This window comes from Ascidiella aspersa, chromosome 4 (assembly GCF_963924565.1).
Source record: "Ascidiella aspersa chromosome 4, kaAscAspe10.2, whole genome shotgun sequence".
Classification (NCBI taxonomy): domain Eukaryota; kingdom Metazoa; phylum Chordata; class Ascidiacea; order Phlebobranchia; family Ascidiidae; genus Ascidiella; species Ascidiella aspersa.
The window spans coordinates 27,636,689-27,661,829 of record NC_139450.1 but is presented as its reverse complement, the minus strand read 5'-3'; the positions used below and the strand labels follow the sequence as shown (position 1 = coordinate 27,661,829).

At 37.1% G+C, this 25,141-nt stretch overlaps 1 protein-coding gene across 3 annotated transcripts; it reads left to right on the top strand.

Moving 5' to 3' along the window:
• Positions 1-1,079: 1,079 nt before the first annotated feature.
• Positions 1,080-24,126, top strand: LOC146157274 (rho guanine nucleotide exchange factor 26-like). 3 transcript variants are annotated; one of them, XM_083386611.1, is made up of 14 exons: positions 1,080-1,407; positions 8,309-8,423; positions 9,151-9,250; positions 10,967-11,085; positions 11,916-12,076; positions 12,820-12,978; positions 15,805-15,934; positions 17,763-17,846; positions 18,034-18,117; positions 19,435-19,589; positions 20,774-20,879; positions 22,231-22,350; positions 22,621-22,674; positions 23,249-24,126. In XM_083386611.1, the coding sequence occupies exons 1-14, from the start codon at positions 1,310-1,312 to the stop codon at positions 23,429-23,431; spliced, it is 1,668 nt and encodes a 555-aa protein (XP_083242737.1). In that variant the 5' UTR covers positions 1,080-1,309; the 3' UTR covers positions 23,432-24,126. The 3 variants fall into 3 exon arrangements, with proteins under 3 accessions (XP_083242737.1, XP_083242736.1, XP_083242738.1); XM_083386610.1 differs by having other exon boundaries at positions 8,306-8,423; XM_083386612.1 differs by lacking the exon at positions 1,080-1,407 and having other exon boundaries at positions 5,184-8,423.
• The last annotated feature ends 1,015 nt before the right edge of the window (positions 24,127-25,141 follow it).

The following is a 25,141-nucleotide window of genomic DNA, read 5'->3' as shown; positions in this document are numbered from 1 at the left end:
TTGTACTTTGACCGAATCTTTGCTGTGATTTTTGTGTTTATTAATGTTCTAATGACCGAAGTCAATGACTTACTTAACTTAAGTACAATATACGACTAAGAAATTTAAAACAACTTGACTTGCCTTAAGTCTTTCGGGAAAAATCACTTGACTTAACTTGATTCATATTTTAATTAACAATATTTCAGTAAAATTGTATTATTTACATCAATTGAATTATGTAAAAATATTAACTTGCAATTTATTTCGTTTTTACTTTTTTCTATATGTCTACGATGTATTGCTAAGTGAAACACGATTAATGTTGTTAGTTTTTTATTTGTTTATTTTATGACATTTATTTTTTTTCTATGACGTAACCCGAATTTGTTATAGCAATGAAAAAAAGGTCTTGTTTACACCACGTTAATTTCGTTTCATTGTATTATTTGAAGTGTATTGTCTAACATTTCACATAAAAGGGAAAACATGTTTCGTGAAGAAGTTTAGCAACACTAATACATTAAAAAAATGTATAAAAACTAAGTAAACAAATGTGTATTCTGTGATCAGGCCTTTGTGGAGTGGTACTAACCAACGATGCCGGCGACCATTATATAGTACACTAAGGTGCCTTTCGGAAAGGCTTAACTGACCAGTCAATTGTCTTTTACTAATTTAGGTATTTAGACTGGTTGTTTAAATTTGCCCCCTTTAAATAATTTGGTTTTGTTTCGCAATGAATAGAGTATACCCCGAATACACCTTTGGCACATCGTGTTTCGGGACTGTTTCATTTATTACCACCACACTGTTTTTACGATCTTGTTTCCCAGTTTTAGCGTGAATCCCCAACAACGTGCCACAGTTTTGCAATGCCCCTTTCGACGCCAAGGCATTTGTCAAAACACCTTGATCCGCTTTTGTTTGATTTCGGGCTCTAGGCGTTGTACGTCGACCTTGCGGGTTGGCCCGCAGGCAGCTGAGCGTGACCAATATGGGAAGCTCTCTAGCTAACTGAGAGAGGGAGAGTAGGCAGCGCTCGCGTTTGTATTGTGACGTTACGAGGCAAAACAATCGCGTTAATGTGTAACCGACAAAGGGCCGCGGCAAGAGCCTGAAGTGTATACCGCCAGCCAACCTTCGATTGAACGCCGAATTTGCCTGATTGCCTGGTCGCCAGTGGCAAAGCGTTCTCTTGTGATTAAGCCGAGCATCGCAGCTGATAGGGCGCATTCTGCACAGCGGAGCAAAACTGTTTTGTTGTCTTGTTGAGCTTGAGAAGAAAACTAGCAAGTCGGTGTTAGAAGGGCAACGACGCACGACCGTTATGGAGCATTGTGACGGAACAGGACACGTCTATGACGCTCAAGATGATGACGGAAGTAACGAAGGCGACGACACTTTCGGCGACGACATCAACGATAAGTAAGTCGCTGTGTTATTTGAGGCTAAACCGTGACCGAGCCAGAGCCTTCTCAGCAGAAACTGACCGACTTCTTTCCGGCTTTTACAAGATCTGCAAATGGTAAGACAATAGGTTAAGTTCTCACATTTTAGGCCAGTGGTTCCCAGCCTTTTTTGGCTCGCGGCACACAGTTTGGGAATCACTGTTTTAGACCTGTGAGTTTATAAGCATCAAATCGCGTTTTAAACTTGCTCCCAAAAAGCTTCAAATTCCCTCTTTACCTGTCCCACTTTCCCCATGACAGCAATATGCGGTGTTTTTATGGTATTTGATCTAAGAGGAATCCTAAATCCCCCTGTGATTTAAAACATAGCCTATACCTTTATATCTACACTCTACAGTCTAGAATTAGAAGTTAGTGTTTCAGTTGCGGTCTGTTAAAATTTCCAAGCGGGCAATGAAGTCAAACCTCCAAAAACAAAATGCTACATGCTTCGTGCAGCATGGAGCTGGACGCAAATATAGCGAAATGCGTGTAGATAAGCAGCAGCAGCAGCAGCAGCAGCAGCTATCCTGTCTCCGCTGGGAATTTCAGCGATGACGACACTTGGTTAAATCGGTGTCGCAAGTCGCCTCGCCAGACACTGTTGTCAGCCTCTTCACATTACCAGTCATTGCTGTTTTAACGCGTGTGGGCGTGATGTTGACCTAGGTAAGCGAGGCGAGCTCGTGAAGCAGGGCTTCTCAACCCATTGGTCATGACCCAACATTGGGTCGTCGTTAGATTTGGTTGGTTCGCAGCCTGCAGTATAGTTAACGTGTTGGTTCTAAGCAAAAATTCGCCGAAATTTGGGAAAATTCTGTAAGCAATACCTTTCAAATGACTCGTATAAATTACATTCTTACTGATTCATGCCATTTCCATATGTTTGTTTTGTTTACTAGAAGCTAAGAAAAATGTCAAAAATAATTTTTGAGGTTAGTTCTGAGCTAGATTTCTAAAATTAAAAAAAAATGTTGAAGCTATGTTTCATAAAAAAACGATAAATTTAATTTGCACTTATTTGCGCTGCTGTCTTTATGTTTTGTTGACTTTAATTTCAGTGAAACTTCAGTAAAGAAAATTGAGTCGCCAAAGCCTTCAGTTGAACTTAAGCTTAATGTTTAGCTAGCCCCATAACAGATGGTCATAAAGCACTGAATTAAAGGAGTCTAAACACGCTGTTAATTCTTCCCACTAACCATCTCCTCCTCGTTAAGACTATATGTCCGACATCGAGTCTAAAAATCCCCTCCGAACCGATCGATTTTGCTCCGTGCAAAATAAACACGAAAATCACACAGCTTCTTGTGTATTTTTGTTAGCTAAAATCGACCCCCTGGCTAGTGGCTAGTCATTTTTAGCATTGGCGGTTGCCGAACGCTCGTGTTTTGAGTTTCGGGCGTATAAGTGTGCTGCTCTAACCGTTCTTTCGTGCATAAAAGCCTCGACGCCGTTTGCTTTCCATACGATTATTGGCCCTGCGTTCAGCATAGTGGTTAAGGTAACTTTGCACGGTTGAACACAAGCTGACTGTAACGTGATATCTCAGTGCAGATGTAAAGTGACCGGTTATAGTGATGTTCAGGTGTCCAACTGTCGAAGGAGCTTAGCTTAGGCAAAGCAGTGTAGCGTAGGCCGAATTTGCTATTGCGACAATTGTTGTGTGTGTGCGCCGTGCTGTATCGTATTATGATAAGATAATAAGAAGCCCATTGTTCAGTTTCGAAAAATGACATTGTTAGGCGAGTTGTTATCAATATCATAGCATTGGACGTCCTATTCAAACTGAGGTGGGTTATTCTAAGGTGATAGCTGTTGCAAGAGTTTTTGTGCAAAATGCACACAGGAAAATGTTAACTACACTCTATTAGTGACAGACTTATGTAGTTCAGTCGAATTTGATCAGTCACTGCGCCATAAAAGTGTTATTAGTTTCCTCCATATAAAAAGAAACTCCGCAAAAAATAAAATTCGGCATTTTAATTGTGGTGATAGAAAAGATTGGTCTTTAAAAAAGTAATGCTTTTTGGCAAACAGAGCTACTTTAAAACAGTAAGCTGTCTTATAACAGCTCGCACGCTATAGCTATTTTGTTCAACTAGTGTGAACAGTTAACACGGGATTATTACAAGGGTAAAGACGAATGCATGCCTTATTTCGCCTGAGGCGTACCAGCTGCATTTTTCTGATTCAAGGTAATGATATAACTTAAACACACCTTACTATAACCAGTAAAATGTTGTAGAAAACGGTTTTAACCGAAACCCAGACGACTTACCTGTGATGCTAAGCTGCGGTTTAAACGGTTACGCTATGTCAGGAATGTCCAGCCAACGGTGAAAGTGTTGTGACGAGCAGAAGTGGTCTGCCTGCACTTTTTTAAAGCACCTTTAACCATGTTCAGTTCAGCCCTTTCGGACGTGTTACGATTATGTTATATACGGTGTTAAATTGCGAAAAGCAAATATATTCCAGCCAGTTCCACGAGCATATGGGCTTTGTGTACTGCACTCGTTCGATTTATACTTATAGACGTATTTAAGAATTACAATGTGTAGTACGAGATAAAAGAATTATAGGATAGTTGTTGCGTGCCGCCAACGCAGAACATTCACAGCTAAAAGGGATAAAAACAGAATGAACACTGAATTTCAAACGCCTTGGCCGAAACGTATTCTATTTTTTTTGGCGTACGATACCATTTGAAGCCCATACAGAATAGGTAGAAAGTCTTTTAACATTTTCAAAATATGCTGACAAGGATTGAAAAATTATTAAGAAATATTATTTTGCCTTGAATATTCATTTTAGGTTGAACTGCGACCTTTCGTTGGCCTTCGTGTGTCTGCAGATGACCAGCTTTGTGTTTTCCAACGCTTTTCGCCTCGACCTAAATGTTTAGCGCATGTTTAACAGCGACGTTTTGACGAACCAATTATCTTAACTGAATTTTTTTAAGACATTAGCATATATTGTTTTATAAAGCCATATCTTTTTACTGCTTCCGATTTTTTTCCATTTTAGACATCTTTCTTAGATCTCAAGATTCTCAATAAACCTAACCATATGAAACCAGTGCAGTCGGTTAATATGAAACTTGTGTAGGCGTAAATCCCACCATATGAAACCCAATCAAAATCAACGGCGACCTAAGTTCGAGTCGCGACCCATGTGTTGCTACTTCAAATAAACAAAATCGCACTAATTTTCCAAACAAATATAGTAAAGCTTTATGTGTTGTTTTTGTAATGAACCTCGATCTATAAAACTGGTTTGTGTCGGCTAGAGTTCATTGCTTTGTTGGTATATTATGGATTTAAAGCAGTGATTCCCTAACTGTGTGCCTCGAGAGATTGTCAAGTTTGCCGCGAAACGTTTTGTAATTTCGCAAAAGAAAGTATTTGTATTACCAATAGGCACACACGCAAGCAATTTAGACTTAAACACGCACTCTCCATTGCCAGGTATGAATATTGAGACATTTACATATAGTTTGTCATGTGTTAAGGGCGAATGTAAAATTACTCTATTATTGTTCTGTTGAAAGCGTGCCGCGAAATAGTTGAGATTTTTTTAGTGTGGCGCGAACCAAAAAAGTTTGGGAACCACGGAAATCACAAAGAAACATTTTCTTAAATGAACGAACTTGCACTTACCTCCCAACCTTGCCCTAGCATGACGGATCAACGCAAAGGCAATTTGTCAAACGAGAAACAAAAAACACAGGTCAATACAGAGTCAGGCCCGCCTCCTTTGCATTGCGGTTGACATGTTATCACAAACAAGCGCCGAGACTGCTTTCGTTTAACAAAAACGCTCCGGTTTCGCCGCGCTCTCATATTGTAAACGCACTTATTAACTGGAAAACAAATACATATACATATATAAAAACCTTTTTGGTTAAGGTGATATCGCCTGATTTCTTGCGTAAATTGTGAGTTGTAACTTTGAGACTCTATATTGCATTTCAATACTCCGCAGATACCCTTCAATTTCGCTGAAAATGATCATAGCGATTTAAACTCAGTATTAGACTTTTGAATTTCAACAAATGTTGGTGTATCCAAGTGGTTGTTAACTTTATGCTAATTCGTGGTAGTTTAGGATGTTTGTAGGAACGATGTAGACATGTCATCCTCTTAAACTTCTTATGTTGTCCCAAAAGTAAATCATGCGTTCATTTTTCTGTTGTCTAATGATTAATCTACTATTAGTCGCAATCTTATACTTTTAGGGATTAAACGAATTCATGATGATAGAGCAACATGCTCTACAAAGGTTAAAATCATGTAGGGATAGAAATGCCCCTTTGTATGACGACGTTTTTATTATAAACACAATATGAATTACTGGTAAATCAAAATATAAAAACTCTGCTACAGAAGAAAACAAAAATAAAAGCTTTATTTTTGGAAAATCTGGTTGCGGGTCGCTTATCACCCAAGCGTCGGTACATTCGCCCTAAACGCCAAATCGTAGAAGATATTGCCCTCGTAACGTTAACATGGAACATATGCTCGGCGTGTGCGCGATTTTACAGCCTTCCATACGCGGAAAGAAAGTGAAGCCCGGTTGATTTCTTGGCACAGAAAGACCACACGTGGTGTACACAGCCTGATATAGAAAGCAGTAAAACACATTCATTTAGGGATAAACCCTCTTCGCTCGAAGATTAGGATTTTTGCAATATCAGGGTTTAGAGATTTTGTTTTGATTTCTATCTTTGTTTTCGCTTAGTAATGATGATACGTGTGTGTCGAAATGTTTAAAGAGAGAAGAAAATGCGCCTGTTTTTGCAAAAAAGTTAGCGTTTAATATAATATACGGGTTGGTTGAAACGGAAAGGGTATCGCCAGTTTAATGTTGAAAATGCATCTCTATGTGCATCTCATTTGTTTTCACACAGTTAAAATGAGGTGAGCCAAACATAGTTTGTTGAAGGAGTTAGCAAGACTTAGCACAGCAAGAGGTCATAGCATTAACCTCGATTTGCCACAAGAATTTAGTGCAGCTTTAAGGCATTTCGCTTTCTGCTCAACCATCATCTTTAAGAAAACAATAAGTTATGATAGAAGTAGTTTTAAAAGTAACTCTCTGTTTATTGCCGCAGATGTGCTTTTGATTTGCGATATAAATGATATAGCGTTGTGGTTGCATTGTTAATTGACTACAAAAGTCGAGACATTTTTAGGACATTTCGCTTTCTGTTGAACCATACAGTAATCATCCATTAAAAAACAAACGGTGTTTGAACTTATCGCAAAAGAAAGTTTGATTTATTGCAAACAAAGTGACACTTTAGAGCCGCTTAGTATTGTACATTACCTCAGAAAAAGACTGCTTTCCGATTTAAAACCCAGGGATTTTGCGATTTAAAACCCAGGGATTTGCGAGCCAAAAATTTATGCACGGCCGATTGCAGCAAATGTTCCAAATCCTTCGAATTCGTAGAGGATAGCCTCAGGCCAGTCTGTCTGATCCACGGATAAAATCTATCGACCAGTAAACAGCACGCAGCAAGTATTTGTATAGACCGCCACTGTTAGTTGTCCTGTTACAGCCAGGCCAAATGATCCTGTTTTATCCCCAAAACTTTGCCCTATTGTAATTTGACAAAGTGTTTGGTTGTTAAATTTGGCTAAACGCGATTTGACCTAACCCACAGCTATAACTAATGCATGGTCAAAAACAATGCGGTCAAAAACAATGCTTGGATTCACCGTGTCGCGTAATTATTGGATTATTTATACCTTTTTAAACTGTTGTTTTGTGTGTTTGTTGAAACCAAATAAGCTTTCGAAAAATTAAATTTCGACAATTTTTGTCCTGATGATAAAATTTCCCGCGGCGCCATCGTAAAAACTCGATATTTTCCTACAGCACACGAGCCTAAGTTATGAGGGAAAATCCACCAGTTCATCCGGCATGTATATTTTATCGATCTAAACAGTCCCGCATTTCATAGCGTAGCATTAAGTGTTTCCCCAAGATACAAAAAAAAACTGTATTTATCGATCAGGTTGTGCAGGTTGTCGTGGTCTAAGAATTACCAAAGCCTTCCGTAGAGTTGCCAGAACCTACAAAGACACAGCATTGTTGAACTTGTACTTTGTATATTTTTCGCCAGCAGTTGAATAGAGATCATCAAACGATTTCGCCATGATCTTAAGTTGCTTTTAATTTCGTAACAACAGTGTGCACAACTGTACATGCTTGATTGCTTGGTCATGTATCTGGAAGGATTATCTAATATCATCGAATTGGTCGTGACTAGTGATACTCGATACCACATATCGGACAGCACACCCGCCCGATATAACCGGTCTGCAGTGGGCTAAATACGACACCATGACACTGAACATTTCAGTCTCGCGATTTAGTCAAAATGCATTCTCGGATTTGTTTAATATGCCAGCCTATGTTTGTCCCAGGCTATTGGCCCGGAGCATTTGAATTTAGTTAATCACGATTCTTTCTAATTGTTAACCGTTTAAGGTTTTTACGGCACAAACTTACTTTCTGTATCCAAAAAGACTCAAAAACTGTATAAAAGCTATCAAAGTTTAACGCAATTTTACAAAGTTCAGTTTTTATTTCTATTCATTTAAAACACTTAAGCCCAAGTCAGTTTATCGGGCCGTATTCTAGTTCCAATTGAAGTCCAGGCATTTTGCCCGAGGTATTAAAGTTAAGTTAAATCATATCAAAAAAACAGTCAAGTTAGGTCACGCAATTAACTTTAGTGATTGTACAACACTGGTATAGTCTTACCATCCCTACAAACCACTAACTACCCATGCACTTAAAGGCCTTAGGGACCGTGCTATGTTTCCCAACGTCGGGGAGTGGCTGCCATTTAATCCTGTGCGTTGCAGTAGCCTGCCGAAGACCTTTCGCAAGATCCGGACCAACTCGTACCACCGGGCCATTCTCACGCCGCCAAAGATTCTCGTGCATTCCGAAAGTCTCTCGAGCGTGAAGGAGCGATCCGAGGTCAGTGGAGCGTGTAATTAAATTCGAAGTTTGCGGCGTTGCTTTATTAAGAGTCGAGGAATCAGATTGCACTGTATAAAGACACATTGTCTTAAATTCTCGACAAGCTTTGCGCCGTGCTTCATCAGGTCAAAGTATAAATATTTTAAGAGTAGTAAGTGAGAACGGGGCTTTATGGTATTGTCTCACCCTGGGATTAAGCGAAAGAAACGGGGTTTGTTTAGGTCGACATTTGAAATATGCATTATTTTCGGTGTGATTTAACTGTTTGTTCAAATACGCATGCAAAAATGCTGCTGAAAACCTGCAAAACACATAGTGAGATACTATGCCTAAATGGCATGTCGCTCGGGATTATATCACGCCACCTTTACACTTGAGAATCATATTTTACGTTTTCTTTTTATGGGAGATCAGGGTTTAAAAAATAGGCTCCGACTATAACTGTATCCTTTATAAAGCTGAATAGGCTACACTTGTCTTGTAAAGTTCAAAAAATACTTATTCGAAAAGACATTTTATCTGTCCGCTTTGACAAGCAATTTTTAGTCCTTGTAAACATTTTCATCCTGAACTCATTACGTTTTGGGCCTTATTTAATATTCTTTTATTTGGGGCCCGAAGAACCCATAGCGCTAGGTACTAACCCCGCTCTCAGGGCCCAATGCTCACCCAAAAGGCATAATTTATTCCCTTATTAACGTTTTTCGTCTTCTGTTTGCATTAGGATCCCAGCCTCCTTAGTTCTGGTGGAGTTCTCTACCAGGAAGTCAAAGAACGCGGTGTCACAAATGCAGACGAAGAAGACGAATTCATAATGGAATCACGTAAGTCGCTTCAAGACATACATTACAGTGATTTATGTGCACTTAAGTCAAGTCATTAACTTAGTTCTTCGCAACACTACAGTCTACATCAGTGGTTTGCAAACTTTTTTGTTTTGCAGCACACTAAAAAAATCTTGAGTATTTCGAGGCACACTTTAGCAACAGAACAACAATATCTAGTAACTCTACTATCGTAACATAATCAATTTTGTAATGGATAGTGCGTTTTTAGGTCTAAAACGCTTGCGTGTATAAACCTATTGGTAATACAAAGAACTTGTTTTCCGAAATTACAAAAAGTTTCGCGGCACACTTGTTAATCTCTCGAGGCACGGAAATCACTCGTCTACATATATGACTATTTTGTAAGAAAATTCTGACACACTTGCGCTGTGCAAAGCAAAGTCTTGCATCCCTGTTTGCTTCTTTATTGTTGTTGGTTGGTGCGTATAACATTTTTGTAAAAAAGTGATTACGTTTCGACAAAATCAAGATTTTATCCCGACTCCAAGCATGTATTCGACTCTTTGATAAAACTGATTTTCTAAACCACTGTGAAAACCACCAATCGTTTGAAGCCAATATAAATTCTTTATGGAGTTCGAAAATGGATTGAGTCTTAAACGTACGTCTGTTTTATGCATAATGGATAATTTAACAAGTCGTAGAATACGTTTCCATCTGTTGACGCCAACCAATCCGGTTGGTAACTTAAACTTTTGGCATTTATTCCAGAGAAATAAGACGCGGGTTTAACTTTTAACCTTTAGGCAGAAAAGCCAAATCAACCGTCTTGGTTGGCCTCAACAGATTGAAAAGTATTCTACGACTTGTTAAATTATCCATTTTGAATAAAACAGACGTACGTGTAAGACCCAATCCATTTTCGAATGGTGCTTTTAGCAAAATAGTTGTTGATGAAAGTTGAGGAGTTGTTGGTAACTTAAGTTCGCCAGAGTTGTTGTTAACATGCGGCGCAATGTGAACAGCCACACCGCAGACTCGCAATATACCAACATTCCTCTTCAGGCAACGTGTGCCTTTGTCCCGACTTCGACACTCCTATTGCAAACACTTGTGGCCAGAAGTGCGGTTTTGTTCTGAACGTTATTGCCCTACGGGACTCGTTTACAGCCAAAACAGTCTTTGTTATAAAAGTTTTTGAATAAAACTCTTCGTTATTACAAAATCAATGGAATGTGTATACTCGACTTTAGGTTAATTTAGCCCTAAAATGCACATCTTTTTGTAGATAATCATACGACACTGGCCAAACGTTTAGTTAGCTTTTTCTACAAAAAGAAAAACCTTATTATTTGTTTAGATCTGACTTCAGGATGTCAAATTTAACTTTGCGGTTGTATTTTATTTTAACGTTGAATGCAAAATCACACACCTTCCACAAATTATTTTTTACTTTATCGGAAATAACTTTAATTGAAAACTTTAAATATACTTTCTTTGTAGGGCTTACTTTATGTCAAACATTCTTTGAATATCATCAAATTTAGTAAATCTTTTCACGTGGATGACGAATGACAAAATTACTAGAGATTTCTTTGTAGGCCCTCAAGACCGTTTTGCTTACATTTCCAGGTTCCATAATGAATTAATAGGCTATGAACTATTGTAGGCCGAATCGGCATATCCCTAAGTTTACCACTGAACTGAAATGCGTTAGTTTGACAAGGCTACCACGTAATGTATTCTTTGCAGTGAAAGGTAGCTGCATCAACCGGCAGGGCATGCAACGTCAGAGCTGGAGCTGTCTCCCTCAAGTTCAGCAGAGTGACACTCTGAGCAGAATCAGTCCCAAGGAGCGAAAGCGGCAAGAGGTGAGGCAAACCAACTGGAAGACTAGTTAATTACCCGGTCTTTACCTGGCATTTAGGATATGGCAACGAAAACATACAATTTACAACGTATTTGTCGAGCATGTAAAAATGTAAGGCTAATTTCAAGAAATTGCGGTAATATTTTGTTCGGTACTTGGGTGGTTAGTATTAGTAGCCTACTCGTCAGATACCTGACTAATTGGGCATTTTAAACCAGTGGCTCCCGACCTTTTTTGTCCAGGATCGTATTCAGCCACTGCCTTCTAACATTTTTAAAACTACCTCTAAACAGGGTTTATTAATAGTAATCTACCTTATTTACTTAAAAATCGTACGTGATTCAAACAAGTTTTATAAAAACTCCCCTAGTTAAAGTTGTTTGAAAATCGATTAGAGTGCAACTCAAGTCTTTAACATCATAGTGGAATACAGTGGAATAGCACTTTGATTAATTGTAATATGTGTTGAAATTAACAAGAGGTGGGGCGATAGACCTTAATAAGTTAATTACTAATCTAAGTGTGTGTGCGTTTTCATTTTAATCTTAAATTACAATGTTTTAATACCACCACCCTTGTTGTCTTGTTTCTGTCTCAAATGTAATATTGCACCACTTTTGTAATGCACAAATCTCCCGCAAATATAACGGTAAAATTATTGCTTCAAATCACGAATCTTGATACTTTAACATTTGCTTTCAAGTTTTCGTGTTGTTGTTGTTGATTCTAAATTGTCAAACTAAACTTTTTCTTCGTTTTCCTTTTAAACGCAATTTTTTGTCACAAACTCACAATACACTCTAAAAATCTTCGCCTTATCCGTTTTTTCAGTCGATGTTCGAGCTTATGACTTCAGAGGCTTCGTACCTGCGCAGTTTGAACGTGCTGGTGAACTACTTCATGGCGTCTGACGAGTTGCGTGCTTGCATCACCAACACAGAGTTCCATCATCTCTTCAGCAACGTCGAGGCAGTCAGAACAGCAAGTCGAAAGTAAGGGCCTTTTGTTTTAACGTTTTATTCTTTCCCGGCGTGAATGAAAATCAATTTTCCAATAGGTGTGTATGAAAAGACACTTACCATGCTAAATTAAGAAAGTAATTTTAAATTGAAAGCGTTGTGTGCGACTGTGAAGCTTAACTACACAGCCAAGTACTTTCACTGTCAAATAACGTAAATTGCCGCCCAGTTACGGCCGTAATTAATTAATGTAGCTATTAATTAGAAACGCCTGTAAATTTACATCGTACGGGGTGGGCAAGGGTTACAAAATTAATGTATCAAAAGATACGTTTTTTAAGGGTTTGAAATAGCTGTCAGACTTTCAAAGTTACAAGTGCTTTTGTTCAATGAGAAACAAGAGCTCGATGAATGCTTCAAAAAATAATCTTGATATAAAATTTCCCAACCAGAACTCAAAGGCTCTCTTAAATATACATAATTTTATAATGACAACGACAAAGTTGTAAGTGTATTTTATTTTTTTAGGTTTTTTAAATGTAAACCTTTCCTGAAATAAGCTATTGCTGCCAGGCATAATATATATATGAGTGTTGCTCTTCCAGGAATAATAGATCGACGTTTCACCAGGGATACTGACGTATCATGTAAAACAGATTCCTTATAAACCGACAAATAACAATTCAATTATAACAATTTAAACCTTTCCTGTTTTTCGTAAAAAATAACGAATCGGAATAGTTACGAACTTGTGTTAAATACCCGCGCCTCCACAGGTTTTACCATTCCCTGATGAGACGCCGAAAGTCTTCGGCCGTCAACGTCACTGACGTCTGTGACATCATACTTGACCACGTCACGTCCGGCGCCTTCCAGCCCTACGTCACTTACTGCTCAAACGAGACCTACCAGCAGCGCGTGCTGCAAAAACTTATGTGAGTGTTTTTTGAGATTTTAGCGTTTCTTATGCAATGTTATGTACTGCTACGGTTTAAATTAGTGGTTCCCAAACTTTTTGGGCTTGCGGCACACTAAGAAAATCTTAACTATTTCGCGACACAATTTTAACAAAACAACAATAGGAGTAATTTTACAATCGTCCTTAATACACGACAAACATCTGTAAATGTCTCAAAATTATTAAAGCCTAATGAATAGTGTGTATTAAAGTCTAAAATACTCGCGTGTATGGCTATTGGTAATAAGAATATTCTTTTTTTCGAAATTACATTTCGCGGGACACTTGACAATCGTTTCGCGGGACACTTGACAATCGTTTCGCGGGACACTTGACAATCTTTTGAGGGACACTATTGTGCCGCGGCGCACTGGGAATCACTGGTTTAAATGCTCCGTTTGACAGCTCCAAGTGTAACTTCGAGTTCAATTGTCGTTATACTAAGTAGGTATCTCCGATAATATCGGATCGGAAACGATATCCGATACAATGGAGCAGTATCGGAAGTCGTCCGATACCAGGGTGATATCGGTGCTGATCCAAAACAAAAAATGTAGCTATTTCAGTTATTATTTGTGGTTAAACCGAGCGTTTTCTAACTTAAAGTTCAGTTTCTGCAAGCAATGTTTGACTTAAAACCCTGTAAATCATTGCACCTACACATTTTAAAGACAATACATAATTTTGCAGAAAGATTCCATCAATGACGTATTTTTTGCTCGTGCCATCGGGAATTTGTATCGGTATATACAATACGTAATGTTGGACACCCCTAGCACAGAAAAAAATATGGTTTTAACTATTATAGCAAAGTATTTTTTTATTTCCGATTCCCATTTGTTAACCAATATCGTGCGCCTCCAACTCCCCCCACTGTATTAAGCGAAATTACACCGAAATAAGTTGAAAACGGTACTGACTACATTTGGAAGCTACTATGTAAACCGGGCCTGGTTTTGTAGGTCGTTGGGATCTCTGAAACCGAATAAGGAAAGTTTGTTTTTTTAAAGATAAATCTCCAAGTTGCTCGATATGTTTTAATAGTTCATTTCGTTTTACGTTCTAGCCATATTACCAAGCATCGATTCAAGTAAAAACCATAAAATAATTGAAATATGTAAAAACAAATATCATATAATTCTATTAAGAACCTCGGTTGGATGCAAGACCAAGAACGTCTAATACTAAAATCAATACAGACTAAAAGAGTTTTAGTCGAAAGTGAAAGAAGTCTCTGTAAGACAGAATATGCATACACTATACGCCATTCATGAAAAAACACAATCGATAGCCTTAATTTAGTGGCGACATTGAGAACATACTTTTATGCTCTTAATATTTTAGCACCACTTTCGCTTTTTTGTCTAAAAGTCGAGTATTGAATTTACATAAATCGTCATACGCCATATGGCCTTCGGCATGATAAGAGAAAGGCAAACATGCCCTGATTGAGGCGTTATGACGCAGAAACCTACAACGTACGAAATTTGATCGGGCAATTTGAAATATAAAGCGAAAGTTCACTCGTGTAATGACCCTTGTGTTTTTATTTTTACGCGATTCAAAAACAGACAGCTTGTTTCGTGTATATTTGTTTCTCCTTCAGTTTTTTATTTAAGATTAAAACAACAAATTAGGAAGTACAGTTCGAAAATATTGTACGTATATTGGTTACATGTCTAACTAAATGGCCATTTGCCTAAAAATTGTCCCGAAGTTATGCTGATGAAATTAGTAGCTGGCGAAATAATTGTAAACAGTTTTCCCACATTTTTGCACGCTGTAGGATTTTTGATTATTGCGAAGTTCCTATTAAATTAAAGTCCTTACTACGTCTTGAGGTAAAACCTACGCTAAGTCTACTTAAACACGTTAAACGTATTTCACATAATCTACAAAAGTCAAGTCATGTTACAGATAAGGTTCTTTTTCTAATAGTTTTTACCCTATATAAAAATTAATTCTCACGGTCTTAATTTTCCAGTCGTTCCAGTTCAAAGCATATTACAACGAACCAAGCCTAAGTCATGGGAATCAAACAAATTTACAATATTTTTCCATATTAATAATATCGTTGACTTCATATAGCAAGCTTACTGTTATACGCGCCGAAACTGAAGAACATAACAACTTATTTTGCAGTGTTTCATAAGAAATCACTAAACTACAAGTCAATTGAATTAAAACTTTCACAGACGTTTAATGAGTTAAGTCAATCACTTTAGTCATTTTGAAGTCACTTTTTTTAAAGTGAATTTAATTTAGTGTAGTCTTTGCTATCGAAATGCAATAGGATTTTATCAGTCTTTCATAGTTCAATTTTATAAATACGACCTGAATTGAATAATACTGGGAATTTATTAATGGGTGCACTATGCACGGGTCTGTAATGAAGCTTTGTTATGACTTGTAAAGCAAAAAAGGTCAAGTAGATCGACAACATCTTGATTAGGACGTTTCGATATGAGCTTGTATCATCTTCGGATTGTTGTATCATCTTTTTGTTTAAGTAAATATTTCGTATCGAAACGTCTTAATCAAGATAATGTCTATCTACTAGACTTAGACCTTTGTGGCTGCAAGTTATTATCAAGCTACATTACACACCCATGCATAGCGTACCCTTTGCAATCCATTAATATCAGACTTTATTAATATTTGCTGAAAATCACTTGGATTGAGTTATTCGTACAAATGACTGAACTGAAACCTTAATCCTTAAAAATGTTTGCAACAATGAATTGGCAAATTGACATTTTACCTCCTGGTCTCGAAATCCACTTCATCTTTTTCCTTGCTCCAGGGACAACAATCCTGAGTTCCTCCAGGTGCTCCGTAATCTCGAGAAGGGAGAGGAGTGCGCGGGACTACCTCTTCACTCTTTCCTCCTCCTCCCAATGCAAAGGATCACGAGGCTCCCTCTCCTGGTCGACGTGAGTCACTTTTCACTCTTGTCTTCACATAATCGTAGGAGTATGAACGTAAGAGTGGTGCTGGGTTTTTTGTACGAGTCTAGCAGCGTATAAATCAATGTAAGTGTTTAAGTTATCTTGGTGGTAAAAATAAATTTCTTCTTAAAAAATGGAAGTTTGTGGTGATGTAAAATGTGTAGTTGGTTTATAGGTTGGTACATAGCCTCTTTGTTTAAAATAAACCGCTAAAGTATAGTACTATTTGTCTTTAACCAGTCGAATAAAAGTAGCCTTAGGAAGCAATTTTGTTGTTGGGATCTAGCGTATTGCGACGATGTCTTGATGTGAAATAAAAGTAAGAAAAAAAGTTTCTTCTTAAAAATGAAAGTTTGTGGTGATGTGAAATGTGCAGTTGGTGTGACCGTTGATTCATATGTTTCTTTGTTAAAAAATAACAACACTGAAGTAGTACTATTTATCTTCAATCAGTCGACTAGCTTTGTGAAACAATCTTGTTGGAATGTAGCGTAATACGACGATGTCTTGATGTGACCTAAAAGTGATAAAAAGAAAGATATTTTTCGAAAAAGTTAGTGTTGGCGGTAAGTGCCGTTGGGGTGAGTTTTACCCTTAAGTGTTTTTACTATTGTGTTGTAAAAAACCTCTTGATAGTGGTTCTTTTCTTCAACCAGTCGAGTAGTTTTGTAAAACATTCGAACTGTTACCTGTCGTAATGCTTCAAACGTCGTAAAGTTCAGTAAAGGTGAATATAGGTAAGAATGTTTATGTGAAACTTAGTGATGTGCTGGCTTGAAGTATCGTGCTTTTCCTAAGTGTAGGTTTGTAGAGTAATACTATTGTTATCCGCGTGAAACAAGCTAAACTATGTACAATGTCATTATTTGTTTAGTAGTGTTTTTGTATCACAATTCAATGTCTATTAAATATTATGCTTTTGTACGACAGTTAAACATGTTTTGTACCACAGTTAAACATTTCAGCAACATGATACATATAGGGGCATTTCAAGGCCATTTCCTTTACAGTGTTAAACCGGTTTGAAAAGGGAAGGAAATTTGTGTTTTATGGCGTTCGATTAGGCTCCATAAAACTGGTTGATATAAAAAGGTCAATTGAGCACTTTTTCAAAATTAGGGTTCGCTGTTATTGGTTATAATTAGCGCGATTATTTTTTGACTTGTCAAAAAATGTCAAAATTTTGTCAAAATTTGCACGTTAGTTCAAAATTTGTCAAAATTATTTTCAAATTATTAAAGTAATATACGATATACGCGAGCAGGCAGAATTAACCACACAGGCCTGGTTTTTCGCATTAGGTTTAGCTCGAACTTCGATTTTTCTTTATACAGTTGTATATTTCTGATTTTGACCAATCTATTGAAAAATATTTGCTGTATTTTTTCGCTTGTGATATGCAATTAACCCATTTCCTAGTTCAATAGTGTACTAGGTCTTTGCTTGATAATTTTTACGTTGTATTCCAGCTATATTTACATCGCATTTTGTTAAATAGCCAGCGTCCTATTTTTGGAGAGCTTTACATAAACCCGAAAAATAACTGATTAGTGTGGTTAACAACGCCAAGGCACTATTACATTACTTCAAAAAACAATATGTTGTTTAAATCAATGTATATATAATAGGTCAAAATTTTGTCAAAAAAGCATTTTTTCAGGTCAAATTTTGTCAAAATTTTAATTTTATTTAAGTTATTTTAACAAACCCGACAGCAAACCAGTGTTCGTAAACCTTTTCTCTTAGTTTAAGGCAATCAGGCAATTATCGATGCGCCATACCTTACTGATTTTTTCCTCCCTTACAAAAACAGACGATACTGCAGCGCTGTGACATCACAATGCCCCAGTATGACTCGGCGTCACGTGCCTTGAGGGAAACCACCAATCTCGTAAAGGTGAGATAATGTGAGCTCAATTTACGTCGGAAGTAAAAACAACGATTTTAACTAAAACAATTTTATACAGCTTTCTGGGGGAACTAGATTCGTAGAGTCAATATTATTATTTTATTAAAAAATACTTCATGCCTTATTTCTCAAAGTTTGTATATATGATTTTTTTTACATTTTTTTTTATTATTAGGCTTGTAACGAACGCGCGAAAACGCTGGAGCGAACTGAACAAATGATCCAACTACAACAACAACTCGATTTCAAATCCTCGCGGGTGAGTTGGTTTTTCCTAGAATGCCTTAAAAGTGACGGGCCTTCGTAACAACATTTTGTAAATTAATTAGTTTTCAAAGACAGACTTTAAGTGTTAGCTGCACATGTTCGGGTCTTAAATTAAAAGTATTGGTATATTTCTGTGTTGATTGATAGCCGTATTTGTCTTTTTCAAAAACTGAAAACAAGTGGCACTTTTGACAAATTCCAATGAATATAATTGACGAGCTGTCGCACAAGTGACTTTCGCGCTTGTTTTTATCTGTTTTTTTTTCTTACTCTTACCTGATGCGTGATAAAACACCGTTGTGCAAAAGCTCGTCATCAGTTAAGTACAATTTTGTCAACACAGGTACTTGTTTTTTCATTTATGCGAGTTTGCTGCGATGGTACAGGCTCGTAACACACGATAAATACAGCACAGATCTACAGGCTTTTTAGAACTAGTTTATGCGCACGGTCTGAAGTGAACTCTTGCACTCAAGTTCAGAACGACTACAAAAGCTTCAGTCCTCAGAAAACCCATTAAGTGGGCTAAATTGGTTATGATGGTGCTTAGCGTTGTTAACACAGTGGCAGCAAAACTTGTCTTTCGCTGCTTACAACTCAAATTTATTAGCAAAAGCTAAAAATCTATTTAAAAAACCTTGGTAATCTCTTTTTCAGAAATTGATGTTATTCCATTTGTTTTGAACCTTTGGCCCTCAGAACACAATACAGGAATGAACGGGACTTCTCAAAAATCAATAAAAAAACAATCTATGTCCTCTGGAGTCTAGATTGTATTAAAATCGATTTTATTTCGCTGTTGATTTATAAATTTCAGTATTCATTATCTATTTAGGTTCTGCTGACGCAATTTTCCAAAACAATGTTTAGTGATGTAAACACGTAACATTAGTTTGTTTATAAAATTTTCGTTTATCAAAACGATCTCTTATCAGACGAGCTTAACCAACGTTCACTATTTCTGTATCTTTGCAATAAAGAATGCATCCACTGAATAGGCCTATATAAAATGCTCTACAATGATGCTAACTTATCAAGGGTCATTTTCAGTGCATGTATAATTTAACTAGAGTAATAGTAACCTGGATTTATGTCATGACACTTATTTGTTTGTCCACAACTTTTAACATACATTATCAATCCAAACAATAACGTCGGAACTAAAAAGTGACCTTGAAAGCACAGCACCACGACTTGACCTTGCCGGGAAGAGTGCGGGTGAAAAAAAAATATAAAACACGTGGGTAGCTTAAAAGGTCAAAAGCGAAACGATAAAAACAAAACCAATCTTTATTGTCTTGATTGGCAGTCGTTTGCTCTCGTGTCCCCCTCCCGCTTCCTGGTGAAGCAAGGACTCCTGACAAGGATCCAGGAAGAGTTTGTCCTCGGATTCAAACGCGTCACGCGTCAGGAAGTCTGTCTCTTCCTCTTCAACGACGTGCTCCTCATCGCAAAAAAGAAGAGGTAAGTTTCTTATTCTCTGGGTAGCTGTTAATCAAAATATTCTTTCGAATAACAGAATCTGCCTGAATCCGTAATAAGAATACCAAAGCCCATACAGAAGTAGGTATCATTTTTAACGTTTCGAATAACTCTTTACAGATGTCTAAAATGAATCTAGAGTTATTCGAAACGTTCAAATACCTACTTCTGTATGGGCTTCCATATTCTTATTACGTCTTACTACAGCCTCAAACCAATATGCTCCAAAAACTTTTTCAATCCGAATGGTGAAAATAAACGTTTCTGGTTTGCATCTGTTGCGTGTTCGCTAACACATTTAAAACACCTAAAATAGTTAATTGCCATAAGCCTATAAACTCAAAGTTCTTATTTTCATTGGGAATCATTACGAATTGTTAAATAGGGTTTTAGGACGGCGATTGTTCAAAAAGTGTTTTTGCATTCGTAAATTGCTTTAGTTATTTAAGATTTGTTCCTTTCTTTTTTTCATTTTTTTATCGTTTTTTTTTTCACGATTCTTTTTGTGACGTAATTTTCCTTCAAATCTATTATTATTTTGTACTTGTCACTTGTCCACGAAAAGTGGACGCCAGAAGGTGGGAGTGTTCACTTGAGTAATTGTCTTTCCGTCTATTGTTTGACATCAGCGATACAGGTTAAACTTAATATAGAACTTAGTAGACCGAAAATCCAAATGAAAATCCATTCAAATCTTTATCTGTGGGAAGCTGCTCGTAATGCGTGTAAAACTTGCGCAGGGACCAATTTTACAGCGACAATGTAACATTTGAATCTGTTTGATAATTTTATCGTAATGTTACACAATCTTACTTGAAGTTCTGTATAAGGTTCGCTTTGACTTCTACGAAAATCAAAACCAATCATTTGATAGCCATCATCTGCCCAGTTTCATGACTAAAATATATAAAAATAACTTTGACGACATGTATTTGTCCCTTAATTATTTCCGTTTTGCCTGATCTTTTATTGATTCTCTTTACCCCTTTCGTTATGCAACCTTTATGAATTATCGTGGAACAATGACGACGTTGACTCCTTTAACAAAATATTTGGTTTAAAATTTTTTTGAGTTAGGTTCAGGTTTTCTATGTTGACCGGAAATTACTTAAAACTACGCCCGAAAACTTTTTTCCACATCTTCAACAATCTTTGTTTTTACCCAGCGACGACTCTTACACCGTCTCCGACTACTGCAGCAAGGAACGACTACGTAGCCGTGACGTCATTAACGACCCAGTCGGCTTCATTCTGGTGATCGAGCAAAACCAAGTGGGTGCTGTTCGACGTTGTTGAAATACAAGTTTAGCCGCGCGGGCTGAACCATTAATAAATTATTATCAGAGCGGCTTTCGGGCATCCTGACACTTGAAGCTGCTTGTTTGTCTGGGTCCTGTTTAAATGCACTTAATGTTGACATTGCGTTTGTTTGATTTACATTGGGGGTTCTTAAACTGCGGTCCATGGACTACTTGGGCGTTCGTGAATTAGTTTTAGCGGTTTTTGAATGCCTAATTAAAGTATTACTGTACATTTAAAAAAATATATTTTTAAAGGAACCAATTTCGGTTTTGCACTGACTGTAATTAGACTCCATTTTACTTTCACATATTTTGGACAAAAATTAACAGAATTATAAAGTTTTGTTTGTATTGTGACGTAAATCTATGACGCTCATTTCTTAATTTTCTTGCCTCACCGTGGTCCACGCGTAGCAAAAAACTTCGGATCCGCGGTAGAAAAAGTTCAGTAACCCTTGATTTACACGGTATCTCCAAAACGCAAAAGCTTACCGCCTCGTGCTCTATCTTCATGTATTTCGAAATCATTGTTTATCGATCACGCGTTTGCAAACCGGTAAAACTCAAGGTTTAAACACCCGAGTAAAATACTGGATCACACTTTTGTCAAAAATTATACGCGCATCTTCATTTGTTGAAACAATAAGATTGGTGAACTTCATGACTGTCACGCGGACGATGACCTTAACGAATTTGGCCTTCTAGCTAGCTCGATGGTACTTACACATCTTTGTGATTTGCTCTCAAACGGGAAGACAGATTTTCTTATTTGTATACCATTGAATATCTTCCCGATTTGCCCCCTACTAAAAGACATACTGTTGGTGAATCTGTGATCAAACTCCCACATAACCACAACCAAATTAATAATCGTTTATCAAATTTAACAATTTTTGCTTGGTTGGGTTGTCAATATTTTTACTTCAAACGGTTTTTTAAGACTTAAATGACAAATTTCGGTCCGATTTTTAATTGTATAATATGGAAATTGTTCATTTATAGTTTGCTTACTTCTTCATAAGTGTATACCTACTTACCAGCTATACGCTTATATGGACTTTTATTAGGGACGCTGAATTACCTGGTATACTGTGGATTTGAGCATTTTTACTAAACAACATTTAATCTAATTGTTATATACACATTTCAATATTTTTCTCTTTTAATTTTTCACACTTACGATCTCTGAAATTTCGGCGTCTTTTCTTTTTTGTTTCAAAACTTTTCAACTTGCGTCTATTCGGTTACTCCGTTATAGAGTACTATTTTTTGATTGGTGTTTAATGCAGCCAATTGGAGGAACATGTTGTTTTCCATTTCAGGAAAACCAGAGGTCGGAGTTGAGATTCGAAGCCGACAAGGCAAGCACAAAAGCCCGCTGGATGGCGGTATTGAGCAACCAACCGAGGCCAAAACAAACAATTTCCAGCTCCAACCTGCAGGCAAGTTAATACTTGGTAGACCATACAATGGTTTCACGTTTGTATTTTTGGAGTAATGCTGTGAGAATTAATGTTAAAAAGAACCAAAACATGTTCGAAAATAAAAACAACGTTTCTCGAAACACCAAGATTGGACTGGTTTTGGGTTTTAAAAACCTTAATATGTATGTAATTTTTCCTTTTGGATTTATGAGTGGAAATTGGGACCACACATGCGAGGCAACTCCGTTTTCTATTGTTGGTATAGATCTATTTTTTTGCTTCCTTTAGGTTGAGGTTATACGGTCATTACGAACGGAAGAACCGGACATGATAACCCTTAAGGTGAGTGACTGCACAGCAAAAGTCGATTTAAATTTGCTGCACCTTGTCGTGAAATTTTACGTTTGTATCCTAAAGTATAACCTATCAACTAATAATAACCTATCAACATGTCTACTGAGTTGCTAACATCTAGGTCAGCGTTCTAACCCCATTATTCGCGACCGAAAACTGTTTCCTTGGATCATTTAGTCAAGTCGCCGACTGCAGTGTTTATAGATAGATAGATTGATTAAGAATAGTTGTGATCCGGATTTCTTAGATAAATTGCAAATATTGCGGAGAAAATACGAATACATGGCTTATATGATTTAAATTCGAAATACAATTTTATTTGTCTGATGGTTTGTTCACTAGTAAAAAGTTCAGTGAGCACAATGAGTCGTCAAAGCTTCGCTGTTATTCCTTCGCCTGAAAAAGAATAAAAACCGCTGATCTAGGTTAACTTTTTTAGGTTTGGCAAGCTATTATAATGCTCGAATAGTAATTGCTTAATTAAACTTATGTGCTTTAAATTGTAAACACTTTCTAGGAGACGAATTGCCGTTTTTGACCCATTTCGCTTTGTTTTCGACAGATCCTGGACGTTTACGTTCTGCTCGAAACGACCTCTGACGGATGGTATTACGGCGAGCGAATATCCGACGGAGGGCGCGGTTGGTTTCCGTCGGCGCACGTCAAAGAGATCCTAAATGTCGCTCTGAGGGAAAAGAACCTGCAAAGAAGAAATCGAATGCTGGGAGAAGCCACTGTCGTATAGAATCGCCTTGTTTACTTTTCGTATTATAAGGCTGCTTTGGGATGTATCAGGGCCCGGCCAATTGGCGTTGTTGGGTATGCTGCTGAATTCTCTTAACACCTGAAAAAGCGGCGGTTACAAACCTTGGCCGCCACATTTTTTTTCGAGTTTTTCTCGGTGTTTAGAGTTCAGTGCATTTCGATTTTTTTCGATTTCGAATTTTTTTTGCGAAGAAATTGATTTTCCAATTTTGTTCTGAATTGATAATCAAGCTCATGCATTGAATACCAATCTTGATTTTTATGTTTTACCAGCAACAGTTTTCCAACTAGCAAAAAATCGTTTTTCAGTTTTTTGCAGCAAATTCGATTTTTCAAACCACAAAAGTTTGACTATTAATTTTTATTAAAAAAATAGTTTGAAGTTCAGAAAAAAAAATCTCATTTTGCTAGGTTCCTTTACTGCTAACAACTGGCTTTCCTTCTTGTGAAAAGTTTGTTTGAGATTTCAACGAACGCGGCAGGCAAAGCTATCGCGTCTCGACGCGTAAAGTTATCGGTTCCCCATCGAACTACCTTCTTATTGTTAAGCGGCTACCATCTTCACTTTTTTCGCAAAGCGATCTTTGTATATTTATTTCTATCTTGACGTCGACTTCTGTTCCACTGGGCAACGTACAGTGCTGATATACATTTAATGCAATTAACAGTATTGCAAACAAGCAAACAACGCTGTGGAGGAATAACGAAAGGTGCACAGTGCGTGTATATAGATAAAACAGTGATTTACATAGTGCGAAACAGACAGCAGATCACGGAAATCTCCGTGGTAGGTTGATAAAGAACGACAAAACATTAAAATACGGCAAAACTATTTATACGCATTTCTAAAAGCATCACTCAGTACAGTACAATTATTGTAAGTCTATATAGGGCTATTATTGCTTTACCAATGTCTGTTGCTTTATTAGGTACGGTTTAAGATGGGCTGTTTATTTACAGAGGATACCATTGTACATAGTCCGTTGAGTTAGTCAGCCCTCATCCCTTCACAATAAAGGGTTCACTTGAGTTAAAATTACCTATAGATGACTCCAAAGGAGATAAGGAGATCATATGGCCAGACTGAAATTGGCTGTATTAAGCGGCTGGTTATTCCAAAACCTAAAAATCTTGTAAACGCCATAGGTTTTTCGAACGTTGTAATATGTGTTATGGCTACTCGTATTTTGGCACATGTCGTAAAAATATCGGGTTTGTCGACAAGTGATGCATCATACTAAACTGAGTGTAGAATAACGCTCCCAGTACTGGCCAACATTAAAAGCGAAGAGTTTATAAGGAACAGAAAAGCAGCATTTTATCGACATATCATAAACAAAGCCGAGAAACTATATTTATTGTAATATTATTCTTCTGGCAAAATTTTATTAAAGGACCAACGTTTAGACCACCAATACGAGCAATTCTCTTCAGGGCAATAATATTGCAACTATATATATATATAGGCAAAAACATTATATTCGGAGAAACTATATATTTTACTTACGGAAGAATAATTGTTCTTTTTTAAATATGAGCTTAAAACTTAACATACTAATTTCCTGAAGAAATATGGCGTAATGGACAGACTCGATACATACGTCAGCCTAAAGTTGAAAAGTCGCACAAACGATGATTAATGTATTGGAAATGCTTTTATAGAGATGTTATTTGCTCGATATTTATTTTT